The following is a 22,211-nucleotide window of genomic DNA, read 5'->3' as shown; positions in this document are numbered from 1 at the left end:
CCTCCTCAAATGGGTTTTGAGAAGGAGACGAAGAGAGGACGCAAGGAGTATGTAATTGAGATCTTACCATTTCCACATGTACATACATTGGATACACACCCTCTCTCTCCCACTCTCTGTAGCGCCTTAGGACTCAACTAGAAAGTCAGTCCCAGTGTTGTCAAGTGACTAGGGCAAAGACTACCAACTGTTCACCGGTTCACTTCCCTTCACTGATTTGAAAAGGACTGGTACAACATGGTGGAATCTCCCAGTAATGCCTCCAAGACAACACTTTTACATGTGTTGCACACTTGAAAGGGCTGCACCACTACTATGAAGAAAGTAAACGGTCTTAATACAACCCAGCTAGGTGTACAGGTCCAGTATTACAGTACAACCTAGCTAGGTGTACAGGTCCAGTATTACAATACAACAGTGTAATAGGCAGCAATTTCCAAACCCCTGAAGGTACCACGTTCACCTGTACAAACAATAGTACACAAGTATAAACACCATGGGACCATGCAGCAGTCATCCCGCTCAGGAAGGAGACGCGTTCTGTCTGATGAACGCAATTTGGTGCGAAAAGTGCAAGTCAATCCAAGAACAGCAAAGGACCCTGGTAAGATGCTGGAGGAAACGGGTACAAAAGTTTCTATATCCACAGTAAAACGAGTCCTATATCAACATAACCTGAAAGGCTGCTCAGCAAGGAAGAAGCCACTGCTCCAAAACCACCATAAAAATGCCAGAGGTTTGCAACTGCACATGGGGACAAAGATCATACTTTTTGGAGAAATGTTCTTTGATCTGATGAAGCAAAAATAGAACTGTTTGGCCATAATGACCATCGTTATGTTTGGAGGAAAAAGGGGGAGGCTTGCAAGCCAAAGAACACCATCCCAACCGTGAAGCACGGGGGTGGCAGCATCATGTTGTGGGGGTGCTTTGCTGCAGGAGGGACTGGTGCACTTCAAAATAGATGGCATCATGGCGGTCAGAAACTAATGTGTATTGAAGCAACATCTCAAGACACCAGTCAAGAAGTCAAAACATGGTCGCAAATGGGGCTTTCAAAAGGACAATGACCCCAAGCACTGCCAAAGTTGTGGCAAAATGGCTTAAGGACAACCAAGTGAAGGTATTGGAGTGGCCATCACAAAGCCCTGACCTCAATCCTATAGAACATTTGTGGGCAGAACTGAAAAAGCATGTGCGAGCAAGGAGGCCTACAAACCTGACTCAGTTACACCAGCTCTGTCAGGAGGAATGGGCCAAAATTCACCCAACTTATTGTGGGAAGCTTGTGGAAGGCGCACCGAAACGTTTGACCCAAGTTAAACAATTTAAAGGCAATGTTACCAAATACTAATTGAGTGTATGTAAACTTCTGACCCCCTGGGAATGTGATTAAAGAAATAAAAGCTGAAATAAATCACTACTATTATTCTGACATTTCACATTCTTATAATAAAGTGGTGATCCTAACTGACCTAAGAGAGGAAATCTTTACTAGAATTAAATGTCAGGAATTGTGAAAAACAGAGTTTAAATGTATTTGGCTAAGGTGTATGTAAATTTCCCACTTCAACTGTAGCTAGGTGTACAGGTGCTTTAATAAGCGTATGTAAAATAATGTTAATAAATTAGGTTTTTAACTGAAAGCATTGCATGGTCGCTTTCAATTAACAACAGAAGGTAGCACTCATTCATTTTAATTGTCCCTGACGGGTCATGCCAAATCCAAGGGTTATCAAGACTGCAGAAATAAATTGTTTTTCTACATATTTTATTTCAAACCATCTCCGAACCCCAAAGTCTGTTAGAAGAGACGAGCTGCTCTATGCCTTGGCTGGGGCCGCCTTGGACGGGGCCGCCTTGGACGGGGCCGCCTTGGACGGGGCCGCCTTGGACAGCTTCTTCTTAGGCTTCAGCATCTTGGCCTTGATCTGGGAAGAAAGAGCAGGAAGGTAATGTTTAGTGTTAATGTATACTGTTTATCATCTACTTCACTTGCTTTGGCAATTTTAAAACATGTTTCCTATGCCAATAAAGCTCTTAAATTGAATTGAGAGCGCGGGGGCCGCGGGAGAGACCTGTCATTAGGACAATATAGGATATTGATGCAGTGGTTGGTCAATTTCAATGTATGAATGGAGGTGATAGAATTGTATTTATTTAACTAGGCAAGCCAGAAGAAGAGATTTGATGATAGTTCTACTAGTACTCCTGTGTCACATTGTTTAGGTGCAATGGGGAGTATTTCACAGGCTTTATTTCAGAACTTCAGCTAGATATCAGGATTCAGAAACACGGACAAAAGTGGAAGCTCCGTGTAGAATTAAATAGCTCATTCTGTTACTCACCACTCCCACACTACAAACAGTGATAATTTGGGGTTGTTTCACCACAGATTAAGCCTAGACTAAGACTCCAGGAGTATGCCCAATGGTTAACCAGTTTCCCTATTATACAGGCCTTCAAATGCAACTGAGAGCCCTAGTCGGCCATTTTGGTGTTCTACTCACAGCCGGGTCATGCAGCAGGATGGCTTGACGTCTGGCCGTCTTGGCGTAGGGGTTCAGCTTCATCATTATTCTCAGGTTCTTCAGAGGGTTCTTCTTCAGGACTCTGCGCCTGATCTTCTTGCTGTGAGGAGGCCAGACAGGTTCAGGAGGGGATCAAATCTAGCAGCATTGAGTGAACCTTCGTGTTGTTAATGGTAACATTACCAAATGGAACACTGTTACATAGTGCACTACTTTAGACCTGAGCCCAATTGGCCCTGATCAACAGTAGTGCATTATGGGGAACGGGTCATTCGGGATGCAACCTATCGGAATAGCTCAGGACTTCCATTCAAATCAGGATTCAGAAACACGGACCTGAAGTGGAACCTCATCAAGGCTTCATGTCACAATGGAGGATAATGCAACATCATACTACAGTACCCATAATGCTCTGCACAATAGAAAGTGAGCTGGGCTTACTTTGGTGCACGAAGTGCTTTCTGGATCTCCTCACTCTTCAGAATCCTGCTCAGATCTGTGTTGGTCATCTTGTGCATGGGCAGACTGGAGGTGGGAGACAGACGGAGACATGACAGAGGTCAGAATACAGCTGGCAGTACCTCTAAGGCTGTTGGGGGGAGCATGTGGTTTAGCAACAGACCATTAGAGCATTTCATTAAAACTCAGAACTTCTGGTGGATATCAGGATTCAGAAACACGGACCGAAGTGGAAGCTCATCACTGTAGATATTAAATAGCTCTCAAATCTGTTACTAACCAACACACTAAAGGCCCGTCCTTGAGCACATCCAACACAATGCTGTTGACCAGGACAAGTACACCTGATTCAGCTGGTCAAGTAACCAAGCCCTCAGAGTTGAATGAGGCAAGTTTGTTCAGGGCTACACACTAAAAAAAGTGCTTTGCTGGGAGTTCTGGAGGACTGAGCTGGGGTAACACTACAACATGATGCCCAACTGGTTAACATCACTAACTAGTTTAAACGCCAAACTTCAATTTTCAACCAGTTTTTACCAACTGGTAAGTTAAGGCCCAATAGTAAGTACACCCCATACACCAGGAGATCTTAGGACATTACCAAGTCAGAACCGCCGATGTGCCACCGTTCGGAAGCTACCGAACTGGACCCCACTGAGGAAAGGGGATGTTCTACGAACCACACGAGACTCGTCTGACGGTAACAGATTATTTGTTAAACTATGAAGTTAGTTTACCCCAAAAGGGCATTGTGTAAAAAAATAAGTCATTCCACTATCCCAAACAATAATCTAATACTTGGGAGAGTATTCTTTAGAGACAAAGTATTTTAACAAAGACAACTACATTCAACAGTTTTAACGAGTGCATCTCATTAAAGACACCCATAGCCTACACACATTTACAGTAGCTGGTTGTTAGTGTACGTCAAAGCTGCGTTTACAGTCAGAGGCTCCATGTGTAACAAGTGAAGAGGGAGATTTCTAATCAATACAACAAAATGACTGAATTGGGTTGGCTAAATGAGAAGGAGCAGGCTACAATGATCCAACCAACAGGTCAGCTGTTTCATACTTAGTTGTTATAGACAAGGACGGAGAACGCAGTAAAATAGCCTCAATTAGCCTTGATACTGTAGCTAGCTTTAGAACGACTTGATTCAGTGAAGACAGGCAGTACCAGATGGTACGGTAGAAAAACTTCAGACAAACTGACGTGACAAACTGCAGCCACAACTAGTACTACTTCCCCTGTCCCAGGCCCCTACTCCGCTCCTCCCGAGGGCAGGACGCCGCCCAGCCACACCCCATACGTAAACAGACCACCATATATGGGCACAAATGTACACTGAACAAAAATAAGCCCAATATGCAGCTACTAATGACTTCACTGCGTTATTTAAATTGATGGATTTCCTTCTATGAATAAATTCATTTTGCCCCATTTATGGATTTCAAGACCAAGGATACAGATGCGCATCTGTTGGCATATAATTGGTAGCAGCCCTTCCGTACGCGCCACCCCACCCACCCACCTAGCCTGACCAACACGCCACCCACCTAGCCTGACCAACACGCCACCCACCTAGCCTGACACGGTTCACAGCCACATTCATGTTTTCTAATTATCAATTTTTATGATCATATCGACATTTAGTAAAACATTTGTTTAGTGTGTTCCTGTAGAATTCTGTCCTAGTGGACATTGTCGCGTCACCTAACACTAGTAGTAGCTCAACCTTGATAGGCTAGACTGGTTTAAGTAACCTGGTCAAATTTCTATCAAAATCAACAGAAGTCCACAAGAGCAGAGTCCAATTAGGATTAGGCCCACGTAACCCTCGTTTTACTGACTTGTAGTCCACCTTGAGAGAGGCAGACTTGCGCCAGGTCCCGTAGAGCTGGTCCAGCTTGCGGAAGGCGGATTCGGTCCAGATACAGAAGCGGCCGACATGACCACCAGGGGCGAGCCTCAGCAGGTTCAGCTTGTTCACGTTCTGTAGGGTGATGCCTGGTAGAGGGATGGGAGGACAGTTACATTTTAATATTGAGAAGAGGCACTTATTGAGACAGCAAAAAAAGAAAACGAGACTCAAACTCCATTTCCTACACAGTGGCATCTAAAGAGACATTTTCCTTTGAAAAGAAGAGGATCAACATTGGTCATTTAGAGTGACAGGTGCTCTTTAGTACAGAATGACATTCACCGTGATCCTTTTACAGAAAACACCTATCCATTTATCATGTTTTGTTCCAATGCAAAAAATAAAATCATGGCAAAAAAGGACAACTGATAACGAGGGTTCAGAACACTGAAATCATTGTGTTCAGAAACACGGACCAGAAGTGGGAATCACAGCTACACTGCGTGAAGTAGTGCCCCATTGAGGGAACAGGGTGCCAAAGTAGGAGAGAATGGGAGATCTTTACATGTTCTCACCAGGTCAGACTAGCCAGTACATACCAGGGATGTTTCTGAAGGCCTTGGTGACACCTTGGTCCTGGTTGTAGATGATGCACGGCCCTTTGCGCTGGATACGCCTGCGATTCCTCATCTTACCTTTGCCAGCTCGCATGCGTTGTGACGCGTACACCTGCGCACACAACCAGGGGACACATTAATCTCATCCACTCATCCAAGGACACTCAATTTCACGATCACACCATGGCTCAGGACTTCCATTCAAATCAGGATTCAGAAACACGGACCTGAAGTGGAACCTCATCATTGCCTCATGGTCACTCATAAGAAGAGGAAGAATGAACGTTGACCAGTGAGACAGTATTAACTAGCTATATTGACCTTTTTGATGTCGTTCCAGGCCTTGAGTTTCTTCAGCAGCAGCACGGCCTCTTTAGTCTTCTTGTAACCCTCCACTTTGTCATCAACTACCAGGGGAACCTCTGGGATCTCCTCAATGCGGTGTCCTGAAGGGGAGGCCCTCTAGTTAGAGATTTACAGCCATTTAGATCCACAAGTATCATCTTGTGAAGAGAGCGAGACACTGAAGTTGGGGGATCAAAAGTGCTACAACCCCGTTGCCAGCATCGTCACGTCACAATATTGTGTTAGAATTGTTTTGTCAACCCACTGTCAGCTACAAGAGTCAGTAAACCACTGCTCAGTTACTCAAGTAACACCATCATAGCAAGTCAGCTTTAATGAATCAACATTTTGCAGTTCTGCATTTTGGCAATGAGGATCTTTACTTCCCCGGAGTCAGATACCATTTGTGTCTGTGTCCAGTATGAAAGAAATAAGATGTTTTGCGAGTTAATGCCATCTAGCGTTAGCACAACAAACTCAGGAGGAGTTGGCATGCTAGCTATTACAATAGACTTTCAGTCACTGCACAAACGCTAGATAAATTGCACTCACCTGACTGACAAGATCGTTCTGCCCCTGAACAAGGCAGTTAACCCACTGTTCCTAGGCCGTCATTGAAAATAAGAAATTGTTCTTAACTGACTTGCCTAGTTAAATAAAAGGTAAAAATAAAAAATATATAAACTCTGGGGAAGCGGAAAAGGGGCCCCTTGCCAAAATCCTGAACTCTTTAAGAACCTGTGATTTCTTAAATACACAACAGGCGTCTGGCAACAAGTGTCTTACCTAAAAATGAGACCTTGTATAAAGGCTAAATACATATTTACACTGGTAAGAAGACCAAGCTATGCAGTGAGTACAGCACGGTGGGCGGCATACCTTTTGACATGACAAGTGCGGGCAGGGCGGAGGCGGCCAGGGCAGAGCATATGGCGTAACGCTTCTGGGTAGTGTTGATCCTGCGGTGCCAGCGGCGCCACGTCTTGGTGGGGGCGAACATGCGACCTCCACGACACATCTACAGTCACAGGGGTCAAGGAACGGCTAAACAAAGCATTAAGATTGTTATCTTTTTGACCAGTTTTTCAAACATTAAGTCGCAGGAAATCAACATTAAGTGGTCTTTAGTCTAGGACAAGTCTGTCTCGGAAACTGGCCCTAAATGAATTTAGGTGCTTTGCTCAGACTCAATGTTCGTCAGCCACTTGTGCCAGCATACGACATCAGGCATAATGTCACCGTTCACAGTGTAGGGCGCAAATGACACCATCACTGCAAGCCCCTTGAATGTCTAGTCCACGTCAGCATGCATTACCACCAGGGCTTTGTTCATTAGGCAACAAACAGATGAACACTAAAACAGTGAGGTGCCACCTGTACTTGTACAATCAGAAACAAATTAACTCAAATGAACAGAAACGAAGTCACAATGAGCCATAATGAACAGAACCCCGGTAGCACATTTGTACCCGATGGACGTGGCAAGATTAATAGGAAATGTTTAATTTAGTCTGTCAGAGAAGGATACATTTCCGAAGGCTCCCTGGCCGGAGCGGTGGGTACCACCTCCCCTCACACGAGGAATACGAGCCACGGCTCTGCCTGTACCCCAGGACTCCGCGCTTGTCTGATGACCTGGAACCCAGAGTGCATTAGAACCTGTCCTCTATACATACCAAAATAGGCTGCTATTGGTTTTATGGTACAGACAAAGCCCTTCAGAACTTCTAGTATAATCACTGCTTTCAGAAACACGGACCGAAGTGGAAACTAATCATTAAAGCTTGCAACCTGTCTCCAAAAAGCAATATTTATTTGATTGAATACATGCTTAAATAGTCACTCACCGGCCAGTTTGCTGACAGCATAGGGCTGACGGTTGTTCTTGCGCATGTTGGTGTGTACAAAGTTGACAATGTCCGGGCGGATGGGAGCCTTGAACACGGCAGGCATAATGACATTTTTGCCTGAACTCTCTCCTTTCTCGGAGTAGATAGAGATTAAAGGCCGGGCACAAGCCTGAGGAAGACAAAGGTCAGGGAAATCTGATAAATCTTGCAGTAGGTTACAATGTACCCAATCGCATGTTGATAGTTAAACATTTCAGATGGGACTCTTGGTTAACTTTAGCTAATATAGCTAGTTTGCAATCTTGCTCAGATTCAGCTGTCGTCATTCACTTGCGCCAGCATATGACAGTAGGCATCTGTCGACTGATCGCAAAGTAGGACGCAAATTACACCATCATAGCAAGTAAATGTATTTAAGTACTGCAATATATTAAAAGTAAAATCACGACATACTGGCATGTTTGTAGGTAGCACACCTGGCAAAGGTCTAACTGAGCTAAGTACATATTCAGGACAGTTTAATGAAGAAAGGTATACTGGTTTACGAATCTCACCTATAATTGAGCAAACCCGGCCTGTGGTTGCAAGGAAAGTACATGTGACTTGGCTAGAACCGTGCCCATCCAAAATGTCGCCTCGTGTCAGCTTCGTTCAGCTTCGACATGGAATGAGTTAAATGGCATTGCCTTGTAAAGATTGTAGCGAGACAAGTGTTCGGTTTGCGACTATACCTTGCTCACTAACGCTGACGCCAAATGGTATATACAATTGAAACAAATTAGCTAGGATTCTCACCATTTTTATTTTTGTGTTTCGGCTCCCCGAGAACCACGCTCCTCACTCAATGGAAGATAAGAGTAGAAAAGGAAGTTGGCAATGCAACTCACACGATATATGCTTCCGACGTCGTCACACTTCCGGCAAATTAAACGTTAAATAAATGCAATACTATAGAGGCAAATGTTTCTATTCTAAGTCAATATAGATTTCTCCAGTTAAATATTGATATTGAAATACTATACAACGGCGAAAACAACGTATAAATGGGACAATCTAGGTCTCTACTGTGCAATACGGCGGATGAAACAAGGGTGATGACCGGACTACTTTCGTGATAATTATTTATTTTTCATAATTAAATGTAGTTACCACATGTTCCAAAATACTTATTTTGTCTTACAAGTAAAATAGTTATTGATACAAATAAAAAATAAATTGTGTTCGTTGTGCTGACTGATATCATGACGTTAAGAATTCACTGGCTGTTTTCGCGCCAACATCAACATCGTCAACTGCAGTCACCTTTTTCCAATTTTTATTTAGGATTTTCAGACTTAAAAACATATTTTTATGTATTTAACTATGCTAACTATCTACCTAATGAAATGTGCTCCAGGATAATCAACAATGCTTTACAGTTTAAAAAATAAAAGTATTCTTCGGTGAGGTAATGTTTTCAAATGTTTGTCTAGCTTGTTAACATAAATAATCTGTCTCTTTTCAATCTTTGCCTGTCATTGTTTTGTAACTAACTAGCTTAGTTAACGACAGACATATGTATCTAGTTAGCAAGCTAACTAAATAAGCAATGGTTTAATGCGTTTGAATTCAGAAATCTTCAAGATGAATGCAAATAATCCAGTATTTATGAGGAAGATATCCAGACACAGAGGGAATCCTTCAACGTTACCTGACATCTACAGTGGCAACAGACCAGTCTTCATCTGTGAGAAAACTATGTGTTTTGTTGCTTGCTTTACTGAAGATTTGCAATCAATCAATCCACCCTATTTATACAGATATTTCCATAATTAATTTACATGTATACATCCAGCCAAGCATCACCATGTCCTGAGACATCTTAGTGTCCAGTTCAAGACAACTGGCAACTCAGAAATCTCCAACTTCAGTGCGTTCAAGACAACTGGCAAGACAACTGGCAACTCAGAAAAAACAAGCTCCCTTTGGGAAAAATCGTTTTGAATGGTCATGCAACTCTGAATTCCAAGTCAGGAACTCGGCCTCTTTCTAGAGCTATGAAACCCCATTTTCCAACCCAGGTTGGACTGGCCTTGGTGGGCTGCAGATTATGCGTGTTGAAGCTATGTGGTCTGCAAGTCTCATGGTATGTCCGCGCTACCTGTAGACGTTTGTTGGTCTCATGTATTGAGTGAGTCAGTAGCTCTGGTCCATTGCATCAGTATGCAACGCACATACACGTTGGCACACTATCTCTGGTCCAATGCGTTATGTTAACCACTGTTGCTTGTGCAGTTAGCTAGTCATCGTTCCACATCCTGTCTGATCTCATATGTCTTGCAGCATCTGTGGCTTGAGAAGGTATCTGCTAGAGCGAGAGCCTATTGCCCCTGTCTTCTCTCCAGCCTCCCTCCGTGTAGGCTGTGTTATTATGTCTCTAGGAGAGGACAGTAGATAGATATGTTAGTAGGCTGTGGTATTATGTCTCTAGGAGAGGACAGTAGATAGATATGTTAGTAGGCTGTGGTATTATGTCTCTAGGAGAGGACAGTAGATATGTTAGTAGGCTGTGGTATTATGTCTCTAGGAGAGGACAGTAGATAGATATGTTAGTAGGTTGTGGTATTATGTCTCTAGGAGAGGACAGTAGATATGTTAGTAGGCTGTGTTATTATGTCTCTAGGAGAGGACAGTAGTTATGTTAGTAGGCTGTGTTATTATGTCTCTAGGAGAGGACAGTAGTTATGTTAGTAGGCTGTGTTATCGTGAATTTACAAACAAACATTGGTGCAGGTTTGGAATCAATTCCTCTTCAATTTAGGAAAAGAGGAATAGTTAAAACACAGATAACCAGATAGACTGGAGTAGATTGCACTGGTGATGCTACATTTAGTTTTGTGGGAGAAAAGTAAAATGAGAAGGATCATCTACCATCTTGACATGAAGTTCTTTATTTAGAGAATCCTCATTACGTGTAGTGCTGCAGTTATCACGGTCACATTACAGACTCCTGCAGCCTCCCCTCACTGCAGTTATCATGGTCACATTACAGACTCCTGCAGCCTCCCCTCACTGCAGTTATCATGGTCACATTACAGACTCCTGCAGCCTCCCTCACTGCAGTTATCATGGTCACATTACAGACTCCTGCAGCCTCCCCTCACTGCAGTTATCACGGTCACATTACAGACTCCTGCAGCCTCCTCCCTGTCGTTATCACGGTCACATTACAGACTCCTGCAGCCTCCCCTCACTGTCGTTATCACCGTCACATTACAGACTCCTGCAGCCTCCCCTCACTGTCGTTATCACGGTCATATCACATTACAGACTCCTGCAGCCTCCCCTCACTGTCGTTATCACGGTCACATTACAGACTCCTGCAGCCTCCCCTCACTGTCGTTATCACGGTCACATTACAGACTCCTGCAGCCTCCCCTCACTGTCGTTATCACATTACAGACTCCTGCAGCCTCCCCTCACTGTCGTTATCACGGTCACATTACAGACTCCTGCAGCCTCCCCTCACTGTCGTTATCACGGTCACATTACAGACTCCTGCAGCCTCCCCTCACTGCAGTTATCACGGTCACATTACAGACTCCTGCAGCCTCCCCTCACTGTCATTATCACGGTCACATTACAGACTCCTGCAGCCTCCCCTCACTGCAGTTATCATGGTCACATTACAGACTCCTGCAGCCTCCCCTCACTGCAGTTATCATGGTCACATTACAGACTCCTGCAGCCTCCCCTCACTGCAGTTATCATGGTCACATTACAGACTCCTGCAGCCTCCCCTCACTGTCATTATCACGGTCACATTACAGACTCCTGCAGCCTCCCCTCACTGTCATTATCACGGTCACATTACAGACTCCTGCAGCCTCCCCTCACTGTCGTTATCACGGTCACATTACAGACTCCTGCAGCCTCCCCTCACTGTCGTTATCACGGTCACATCACATTACAGACTCCTGCAGCCTCCCCTCACTGTCGTTATCACGGTCACATTACAGACTCCTGCAGCCTCCCCTCACTGTCGTTATCACGGTCACATTACAGACTCCTGCAGCCTCCCCTCACTGTCGTTATCACGGTCACATTACAGACTCCTGCAGCCTCCTCACTGCAGTTATCACGGTCACATTACAGACTCCTGCAGCCTCCTCACTGTCATTATCACGGTCACATTACAGACTCCTGCAGCCTCCCTCACTGCAGTTATCATGGTCACATTACAGACTCCTGCAGCCTCCCCTCACTGCAGTTATCATGGTCACATTACAGACTCCTGCAGCCTCCCCTCACTGCAGTTATCATGGTCACATTACAGACTCCTGCAGCCTCCCCTCACTGTCATTATCACGGTCACATTACAGACTCCTGCAGCCTCCCCTCACTGTCATTATCACGGTCACATTACAGACTCCTGCAGCCTCCCCTCACTGTCGTTATCACGGTCACATTACAGACTCCTGCAGCCTCCCCTCACTGTCGTTATCACGGTCACATCACATTACAGACTCCTGCAGCCTCCCCTCACTGTCGTTATCACGGTCACATTACAGACTCCTGCAGCCTCCCCTCACTGTCGTTATCACGGTCACATCACATCACAGACTCCTGCAGCCTCCCCTCACTGTCGTTATCACGGTCACATCACATTACAGACTCCTGCAGCCTCCCCTCACTGTCGTTATCACGGTCACATCACATTACAGACTCCTGCAGCCTCCCCTCACTGTCGTTATCACGGTCACATTACAGAGTCCTGCAGCCTCCCCTCACTGTCGTTATCACGGTCACATTACAGAGTCCTGCAGTTTCCCCTCACTGTCGTTATCACGGTCACATTACAGACTCCTGCAGCCTCCCCTCACTGTCGTTATCACGGTCACAGACTCCTGCAGCCTCCCCTCACTGTCGTTATCACGGTCACATCACATTACAGAGTCCTGCAGTTTCCCCTCACTGTCGTTATCACGGTCACATTACAGACTCCTGCAGCCTCCCCTCACTGTCGTTATCACGGTCACATTACAGACTCCTGCAGCCTCCCCTCACTGTCGTTATCACGGTCACATCACATTACAGATTCCTGCAGCCTCCCTCACTGTCGTTATCACGGTCACATTAGACTCCTGCAGCCTCCCCTCACTGTCGTTATCACGGTCACATCACAGACTCCTGCAGCCTCCCCTCACTGTCGTTATCACGGTCACATTACATTACAGACTCCTGCAGCCTCCCCTCACTGTCGTTATCACGGTCACATTAGACTCCTGCAGCCTCCCTCACTGTCGTTATCACGGTCACATCACATACAGACTCCTGCAGCCTCCCCTCACTGTCGTTATCACGGTCACATCACATTAGACTCCTGCAGCCTCCCCTCACTGTCGTTATCACGGTCACATTACAGACTCCTGCAGCCTCCCCTCACTGTCGTTATCACGGTCACATCACATTAGACTCCTGCAGCCTCCCCTCACTGTCATTATCACGGTCACATTACAGACTCCTGCAGCCTCCCCTCACTGTCGTTATCACGGTCACATCACATTAGACTCCTGCAGCCTCCCCTCACTGTCGTTATCACGGTCACATCACATTACAGACTCCTGCAGCCTCCCCTCACTGTCGTTATCACGGTCACATTACAGACTCCTGCAGCCTCCCCTTACTGTCGTTATCACGGTCACATTAGACTCCTGCAGCCTCCCCTCACTGTCGTTATCACGGTCACATCACATTACAGATTCCTGCAGCCTCCCCTCACTGTCGTTATCACGGTCATATCACATTACAGACTCCTGCAGCCTCCCCTCACTGTCGTTATCACGGTCACATTACAGACTCCTGCAGCCTCCCCTCACTGTCGTTATCACGGTCACATTACAGACTCCTGCAGCCTCCCCTCACTGTCGTTATCACGGTCACATCACATTACAGACTCCTGCAGCCTCCCCTCACTGTCGTTATCACGGTCACATCACATTACAGACTCCTGCAGCCTCCCCTCACTGTCGTTATCACGGTCACATTACAGACTCCTGCAGCCTCCCCACTGTCGTTATCACGGTCACATTACAGACTCCTGCAGCCTCCCTCACTGTCGTTATCACGGTCACATTACAGACTCCTGCAGCCTCCCCTCACTGTCGTTATCACGGTCACATCACATTAGACTCCTGCAGCCTCCCCTCACTGTCATTATCACGGTCACATTACAGACTCCTGCAGCCTCCCCTCACTGTCGTTATCACGGTCACATCACATTAGACTCCTGCAGCCTCCCCTCACTGTCATTATCACGGTCACATTACAGACTCCTGCAGCCTCCCTCACTGTCGTTATCACGGTCACATCACATTACAGATTCCTGCAGCCTCCCTCACTGTCGTTATCACGGTCACATTACAGACTCCTGCAGCCTCCCCTCACTGTCGTTATCACGGTCATATCACATTACAGACTCCTGCAGCCTCCCCTCACTGTCGTTATCACGGTCACATCACATTACAGACTCCTGCAGCCTCCCCTCACTGTCGTTATCACGGTCACATTAGACTCCTGCAGCCTCCCCTCACTGTCGTTATCACGGTCACATCACATTACAGACTCCTGCAGCCTCCCCTCACTGTCGTTATCACGGTCATATCACATTACAGACTCCTGCAGCCTCCCCTCACTGTCGTTATCACGGTCACATTACAGAGTCCTGCAGTTTCCCCTCACTGTCGTTATCACGATCACATTACAGACTCCTGCAGCCTCCCCTCACTGTCGTTATCACGGTCACATTACAGACTCCTGCAGCCTCCCCTCACTGTCGTTATCACGGTCACATTACAGACTCCTGCAGCCTCCCCTCACTGTCGTTATCACGGTCACATTACAGACTCCTGCAGCCTCCTGCAGCCTCCCCTCACTGTCGTTATCACGGTCACATCACATTACAGACTCCTGCAGCCTCCCCTCACTGTCGTTATCACGGTCACATTACAGACTCCTGCAGCCTCCCCTCACTGTCGTTATCACGGTCACAGACTCCTGCAGCCTCCCCTCACTGTCGTTATCACGGTCACATCACATTACAGACTCCTGCAGCCTCCCCTCACTGTCGTTATCACGGTCACATTACAGACTCCTGCAGCCTCCCCTCACTGTCGTTATCACGGTCACATTACAGACTCCTGCAGCCTCCCCTCACTGTCGTTATCACGGTCACAGACTCCTGCAGCCTCCCCTCACTGTCGTTATCACGGTCACATCACATTACAGACTCCTGCAGCCTCCCCTCACTGTCGTTATCACGGTCACATTAGACTCCTGCAGCCTCCCCTCACTGTCGTTATCACGGTCACATTACAGACTCCTGCAGCCTCCCCTCACTGTCATTATCACGGTCACATTACAGACTCCTGCAGCCTCCCCTCACTGTCGTTATCACGGTCACATCACATTACAGACTCCTGCAGCCTCCCCTCACTGTCGTTATCACGGTCACATCACATTACAGACTCCTGCAGCCTCCCCTCACTGTCGTTATCACGGTCACATTACAGACTCCTGCAGCCTCCCCTCACTGTCGTTATCACGGTCACAGACTCCTGCAGCCTCCCCTCACTGTCGTTATCACGGTCACATCACATTACAGACTCCTGCAGCCTCCCCTCACTGTCGTTATCACGGTCACATCACATTACAGACTCCTGCAGCCTCCCCTCACTGTCATTATCACGGTCACATCACATTACAGACTCCTGCAGCCTCCTCACTGTCGTTATCACGGTCACATTAGACTCCTGCAGCCTCCCCTCACTGTCGTTATCACGGTCACATCACATTACAGACTCCTGCAGCCTCCCCTCACTGTCGTTATCACGGTCACATTAGACTCCTGCAGCCTCCCTCACTGTCGTTATCACGGTCACATTACAGAGTCCTGCAGTTTCCCTCACTGTCGTTATCACGGTCACATTACAGACTCCTGCAGCCTCCCCTCACTGTCGTTATCACGGTCACATTACAGACTCCTGCAGCCTTCCCTCACTGTCGTTATCACGGTCATATCACATTACAGACTCCTGCAGCCTCCCCTCACTGTCATTATCACGGTCACATTACAGACTCCTGCAGCCTCCCTCACTGTCGTTATCACGGTCATATCACATTACAGACTCCTGCAGCCTTCCCTCACTGTCGTTATCACGGTCATATCACATTACAGACTCCTGCAGCCTCCCCTCACTGTCGTTATCACGGTCACATTACAGACTCCTGCAGCCTCCCCTCACTGTCGTTATCACGGTCACATTACAGACTCCTGCAGCCTCCTCACTGTCGTTATCACGGTCACATTACAGACTCCTGCAGCCTCCCTCACTGTCGTTATCACGGTCACATTAGACTCCTGCAGCCTCCCCTCACTGTCGTTATCACGGTCACATCACATTACAGACTCCTGCAGCCTCCCCTCACTGTCGTTATCACGGTCACATTACAGACTCCTGCAGCCTCCCCTCACTGTCGTTATCACGGTCACAGACTCCTGCAGCCTCCCCTCACTGTCGTTATCACGGTCACATCACATTACAGACTCCTGCAGCCTCCCCTCACTGTCGTTATCACGGTCACATTACAGACTCCTGCAGCCTCCCCTCACTGTCGTTATCACGGTCACATTACAGACTCCTGCAGCCTCCCCTCACTGTCGTTATCACGGTCACAGACTCCTGCAGCCTCCCCTCACTGTCGTTATCACGGTCACATCACATTACAGACTCCTGCAGCCTCCCCTCACTGTCGTTATCACGGTCACATTAGACTCCTGCAGCCTCCCCTCACTGTCGTTATCACGGTCACATTACAGACTCCTGCAGCCTCCCCTCACTGTCATTATCACGGTCACATTACAGACTCCTGCAGCCTCCCCTCACTGTCGTTATCACGGTCACATCACATTACAGACTCCTGCAGCCTCCCCTCACTGTCGTTATCACGATCACATCACATTACAGACTCCTGCAGCCTCCCCTCACTGTCGTTATCACGGTCACATTACAGACTCCTGCAGCCTCCCCTCACTGTCGTTATCACGGTCACAGACTCCTGCAGCCTCCCCTCACTGTCGTTATCACGGTCACATCACATTACAGACTCCTGCAGCCTCCCCTCACTGTCGTTATCACGGTCACATCACATTACAGACTCCTGCAGCCTCCCCTCACTGTCATTATCACGGTCACATCACATTAGACTCCTGCAGCCTCCCCTCACTGTCGTTATCACGGTCACATTAGACTCCTGCAGCCTCCTCACTGTCGTTATCACGGTCACATCACATTACAGACTCCTGCAGCCTCCCCTCACTGTCGTTATCACGGTCACAGACTCCTGCAGCCTCCTCACTGTCGTTATCACGGTCACATTACAGAGTCCTGCAGTTTCCCCTCACTGTCGTTATCACGATCACATTACAGACTCCTGCAGCCTCCCCTCACTGTCGTTATCACGGTCACATTACAGACTCCTGCAGCCTTCCCTCACTGTCGTTATCACGGTCATATCACATTACAGACTCCTGCAGCCTCCCCTCACTGTCATTATCACGGTCACATTACAGACTCCTGCAGCCTTCCCTCACTGTCGTTATCACGGTCATATCACATTACAGACTCCTGCAGCCTTCCCTCACTGTCGTTATCACGGTCATATCACATTACAGACTCCTGCAGCCTCCGCTCACTGTCGTTATCACGGTCACATTACAGACTCCTGCAGCCTCCCCTCACTGTCGTTATCACGGTCACATTAGACTCCTGCAGCCTCCCCTCACTGTCGTTATCACGGTCACATTACAGACTCCTGCAGACTCCCCTCACTGTCGTTATCACGGTCACATTAGACTCCTGCAGCCTCCCCTCACTGTCGTTATCACGGTCACATTACATTACAGACTCCTGCAGCCTCCCCTCACTGTAAGCCTCCCCTCCCTGTCGTTATCACGGTCACATTAGACTCCTGCAGCCTCCCCTCACTGTCGTTATCACGGTCACATTAGACTCCTGCAGCCTCCCCTCACTGTCGTTATCACGGTCACATTACAGACTCCTGCAGACTCCCCTCACTGTCGTTATCACGGTCACATCACATTAGACTCCTGCAGCCTCCCCTCACTGTCGTTATCACGGTCACATTACAGAGTCCTGCAGCCTCCCCTCACTGTCGTTATCACGGTCACATTAGACTCCTGCAGCCTCCCCTCACTGTCGTTATCACGGTCACATCACATTACAGACTCCTGCAGCCTCCCCTCACTGTCGTTATCACGGTCACATCACATTACAGACTCCTGCAGACTCCCCTCACTGTCGTTATCACGGTCACATTAGACTCCTGCAGCCTCCTCACTGTCGTTATCACGGTCACATCACATTACAGACTCCTGCAGCCTCCCCTCACTGTCGTTATCACGGTCACATCACATTAGACTCCTGCAGCCTCCCCTCACTGTCGTTATCACGGTCACATTACAGACTCCTGCAGCCTCCCCTCACTGTCGTTATCACGGTCACATTACAGACTCCTGCAGCCTCCTCACTGTCGTTATCACGGTCACATTACAGACTCCTGCAGCCTCCCCTCACTGTCGTTATCACGGTCACATTACAGACTCCTGCAGCCTCCCTCACTGTCGTCACGGTCACATTAGACTCCTGCAGCCTCCCCTCACTGTCGTTATCACGGTCACATCACATTACAGACTCCTGCAGCCTCCCCTCACTGTCGTTATCACGGTCACATTACAGACTCCTGCAGCCTCCCCTCACTGTCGTTATCACGGTCACATTACAGACTCCTGCAGCCTCCCCTCACTGTCGTTATCACGGTCACATTACATTACAGACTCCTGCAGACTCCCCTCACTGTCGTTATCACGGTCACATCACATTACAGACTCCTGCAGACTCCCCTCACTGTCGTTATCACGGTCACATTAGACTCCTGCAGCCTCCCCTCACTGTCGTTATCACGGTCACATCACATTACAGACTCCTGCAGCCTCCCCTCACTGTCGTTATCACGGTCACATTACAGACTCCTGCAGCCTCCCCTCACTGTCGTTATCACGGTCACATTACAGACTCCTGCAGCCTCCTCACTGTCGTTATCACGGTCACATTACATTACAGACTCCTGCAGCCTCCCCTCACTGTCGTTATCACGGTCACATCACATTACAGACTCCTGCAGACTCCCTCACTGTTGTTATCACGGTCACATTAGACTCCTGCAGCCTCCCCTCACTGTCGTTATCACGGTCACATCACATTACAGACTCCTGCAGCCTCCCCTCACTGTCGTTATCACGGTCACATCACATTAGACTCCTGCAGCCTCCCCTCACTGTCGTTATCACGGTCACATTACAGACTCCTGCAGCCTCCTCACTGTCGTTATCACGGTCACATTACAGACTCCTGCAGCCTCCCCTCACTGTCGTTATCACGGTCACATTACAGACTCCTGCAGCCTCCCCTCACTGTCGTTATCACGGTCACATTACAGACTCCTGCAGCCTCCCCTCACTGTCGTTATCACGGTCACATTAGACTCCTGCAGCCTCCCCTCACTGTCGTTATCACGGTCACATCACATTACAGACTCCTGCAGCCTCCTCACTGTCGTTATCACGGTCACATTACAGACTCCTGCAGCCTCCCCTCACTGTCGTTATCACGGTCACATTACAGACTCCTGCAGCCTCCCCTCACTGTCGTTATCACGGTCACATTACAGACTCCTGCAGCCTCCCCTCACTGTCGTTATCACGGTCACATTACAGACTCCTGCAGCCTCCCCTCACTGTCGTTATCACGGTCACATTACAGACTCCTGCAGCCTCCCCTCACTGTCGTTATCACGGTCACATTAGACTCCTGCAGCCTCCCCTCACTGTCGTTATCACGGTCACATCACATTACAGACTCCTGCAGCCTCCCCTCACTGTCGTTATCACGGTCACATTACAGACTCCTGCAGCCTCCTCACTGTCGTTATCACGGTCACATTACAGACTCCTGCAGCCTCCCCTCACTGTCGTTATCACGGTCACATTAGACTCCTGCAGCCTTCCCTCACTGTCGTTATCACGGTCACATTAGACTCCTGCAGCCTTCCCTCACTGTCGTTATCACGGTCACAGACTCCTGCAGCCTCCCCTCACTGTCGTTATCATGGTCACATCACATCACAGACTCCTGCAGCCTCCCCTCACTGTCGTTATCACGGTCACATCACATTACAGACTCCTGCAGCCTCCCCTTACTGTCCTGAATGGAACCCTATTCCCTATATAGTACACTACTTTAGACCAGAGCCCTATAGAACCCTATTCCCTATATAGTGCACTACTTTAGACCAGAGCCCTATAGAACCCTATTCCCTATATAGTGCACTACTTTAGACCAGAGCCCTATAGAACCCTATTCCCTATATAGTGCACTACTTTAGACCAGAGCCCTATAGAACCCTATTCCCTATATAGTGCACTACTTTAGACCAGAGCCCTATTGCACCCTATTCCCTACATAGTGCACTACTTTAGACCCGAGCCCTATTCCCTATATAGTGCACTACTTTTGACCAGAGCACTATGGGCCCTCGCTCGCCATTTGGGATGGCCCAGCCATGCATGTTTTCATGCTCTGTTAAATAGACATATACAGTTCCTTTGGCCCTCTGGCTTCCACAGTTAGGGCCATTTCAATTCAGGAAGTAAAGTCATGCCTTTCTAATAAAGACAATTTGGAATTGAAATCTCAGTTCACTTTCTGAATTGAAGTGGGATTTCCCCCCACACCTGCGGTTTCCACAGCCACATATTCCTGTATAATACAATGTCATGATAACCCTAATTATCATGACTCTAATTTAAGGTTGGGTTTCAAATCACATTTTCAGAAGAGGAATAGTAGAACTAGGCAGGGTTTATGACTATCCAACTAACAGTAGAACAGTAAGCTACAACTGGGTTACTGTGGCTACAACAGGGTTACTGTGGCTACAACGGGGTTACTGGGGCAACAACTGGGTTACTGGGGCAACACCTGGGTTACTGGTGCTACAACTGGGTTACTGCTGCTAATGTTACGCACAAATATCATACTCTCAAGACATACTAACATCTCACCATTACAATAACGGGAGGTTAGCATATTTGTTGGGGGGGTGTTTGTGCGTCTAACTTTCTCACTCATCATTATTCACGATTCATTCAGGATTATCCTTAACCATGGTAACATCCACATTGATCTAGAAGTGTTTAGAAACATAGTGTTCTTATTGACATTCAAAGTGACTCCAAAATGGCACAATACATTGTTCATCAGTCATTTCTATTTGGCACAACGATCTGAAAAACAACCAAAACAAACAGCAAATGCATCCAACAACTTTGTAGAGTCACAAGCTTGATGTAATCATTGTGTGCTATGAATATGGGACCAAGTACTAAACGTTTGACTATTTTAATACAGAAGTGAATTTGTCCCAATACTTTTGGGCCCCTAAAATGGGGGTACTATGTACAAAAAGTGCTGTAACTTCTAAACGGTTCACCTGATGTGGATGAAAATACCCTCAAATTAAAGCTGACAGTCTCTACTTTAACCCCATTGTATCATTTCAAATCCAAAGTGCTGGAGTACAGAGTCAAAGCAACAACAAAAATGTCACTGTCACAATATTTTTTGAAGGTCACTGTATATACAATGCATTCCGAAGGTATTCAAACCCCTTTAATTTCCCCAAATTTCGTTACGTTACAGCCTTATTCTAAAATGTATTAAATCGTTTTTTCCCCCTCAATCTACACACAATAGCCCATGATGACACAGCAAACACAGGCCTTTAGATTTATTAATTTAAAAATAAAAACGGAAATATCACATTTTACGTAAGTATTCAGACCCTTTACTCAGTACTTTGTTGAAGCACCTTTGGCAGCGACTACAGCCTTAAGTCTTGGATATGATGCTATATGAGCTTGGCACACCTGTATTTGGGGAGTTCCTCCCATTCCTCTCTGCAGATCCTCTCAAGCTCTGTCAGGTTGAATGGGGAGTGTTGCTGCACAGTCATTTTCAGGTCACTCCAGAGATGTTCAATCAGGCTGGGCCACGCAAGGACATTCAGAACCTTTGCCCCAGTCTGAGGTCCTGAGCACTCTGGAGCAGGTTTTCATCAAGGATCTCTCTGTACTTTGCTCCGTCCATCTTTCCCTCGATCCTGACTTCCAGTTCCTGCCACTGAAAAACATCCGCACAGCATGATGCTGCCACTACCATGCTTCACCATAGGGATGGTGCCAGGTTTCCTCCAGACGTGACACTTGGCATTCAGGCCAAATAGTTCAATCTTGGTTTCACCAGATCAGAGAATCTTATTTCTCATGGTCTGAGTCCTTTAGGTGTTTTTTTTGGCAAACTCCAAACAGGTTCTCATGTGCCTTTTCCTGAGGAGTGGCTTCCGTCTGACCACTAACATAAAGGCCTGA

General features: G+C 47.3%; 1 protein-coding gene and 6 non-coding genes across 9 annotated transcripts; all 7 read right to left on the bottom strand.

Moving 5' to 3' along the window:
* Positions 1-1,754: 1,754 nt before the first annotated feature.
* On the bottom strand, positions 1,755-8,613 carry LOC112218960 (60S ribosomal protein L4-B). Of its 3 annotated transcripts, XM_042301997.1 has the most exons (11): positions 8,462-8,613; positions 7,664-7,835; positions 7,345-7,451; positions 6,696-6,834; positions 5,793-5,917; positions 5,454-5,583; positions 4,844-5,000; positions 2,973-3,056; positions 2,511-2,631; positions 1,890-1,931; positions 1,755-1,859 (listed from the first exon to the last, which is right to left on the bottom strand). In XM_042301997.1, exons 1-11 carry the CDS (start codon positions 8,462-8,464, stop codon positions 1,824-1,826), a joined length of 1,116 nt encoding a protein of 371 aa, XP_042157931.1. In that variant the 5' UTR covers positions 8,465-8,613; the 3' UTR covers positions 1,755-1,823. The 3 variants fall into 3 exon arrangements, with proteins under 3 accessions (XP_042157931.1, XP_024235970.2, XP_042157932.1); XM_024380202.2 differs by having other exon boundaries at positions 1,755-1,931; XM_042301998.1 differs by lacking the exon at positions 8,462-8,613 and adding an exon at positions 8,221-8,327 and having other exon boundaries at positions 1,755-1,931.
* On the bottom strand, positions 2,825-2,892 carry LOC112219277. Its single transcript, XR_002948731.1, has one exon. It is a non-coding gene; the product is annotated as a small nucleolar RNA SNORD18 (small nucleolar RNA).
* Positions 3,172-3,239, bottom strand: LOC112219279. The gene has a single exon (XR_002948733.1). It is a non-coding gene; the product is annotated as a small nucleolar RNA SNORD18 (small nucleolar RNA).
* LOC112219276 lies at positions 5,656-5,723 on the bottom strand. The gene has a single exon (XR_002948730.1). It is a non-coding gene; the product is annotated as a small nucleolar RNA SNORD18 (small nucleolar RNA).
* On the bottom strand, positions 6,995-7,093 carry LOC112219281. The gene has a single exon (XR_002948735.1). It is a non-coding gene; the product is annotated as a small nucleolar RNA SNORD16 (small nucleolar RNA).
* On the bottom strand, positions 7,531-7,599 carry LOC112219278. Its single transcript, XR_002948732.1, has one exon. It is a non-coding gene; the product is annotated as a small nucleolar RNA SNORD18 (small nucleolar RNA).
* Positions 7,970-8,068, bottom strand: LOC112219280. The gene has a single exon (XR_002948734.1). It is a non-coding gene; the product is annotated as a small nucleolar RNA SNORD16 (small nucleolar RNA).
* Positions 8,614-22,211: the final 13,598 nt, after the last annotated feature.

This window comes from Oncorhynchus tshawytscha, linkage group LG19 (genome assembly GCF_018296145.1).
Source record: "Oncorhynchus tshawytscha isolate Ot180627B linkage group LG19, Otsh_v2.0, whole genome shotgun sequence".
Classification (NCBI taxonomy): domain Eukaryota; kingdom Metazoa; phylum Chordata; class Actinopteri; order Salmoniformes; family Salmonidae; genus Oncorhynchus; species Oncorhynchus tshawytscha.
The sequence above is the reverse complement of the archived record's forward strand: the minus strand, read 5'-3'. Positions and strand labels throughout refer to the sequence as shown.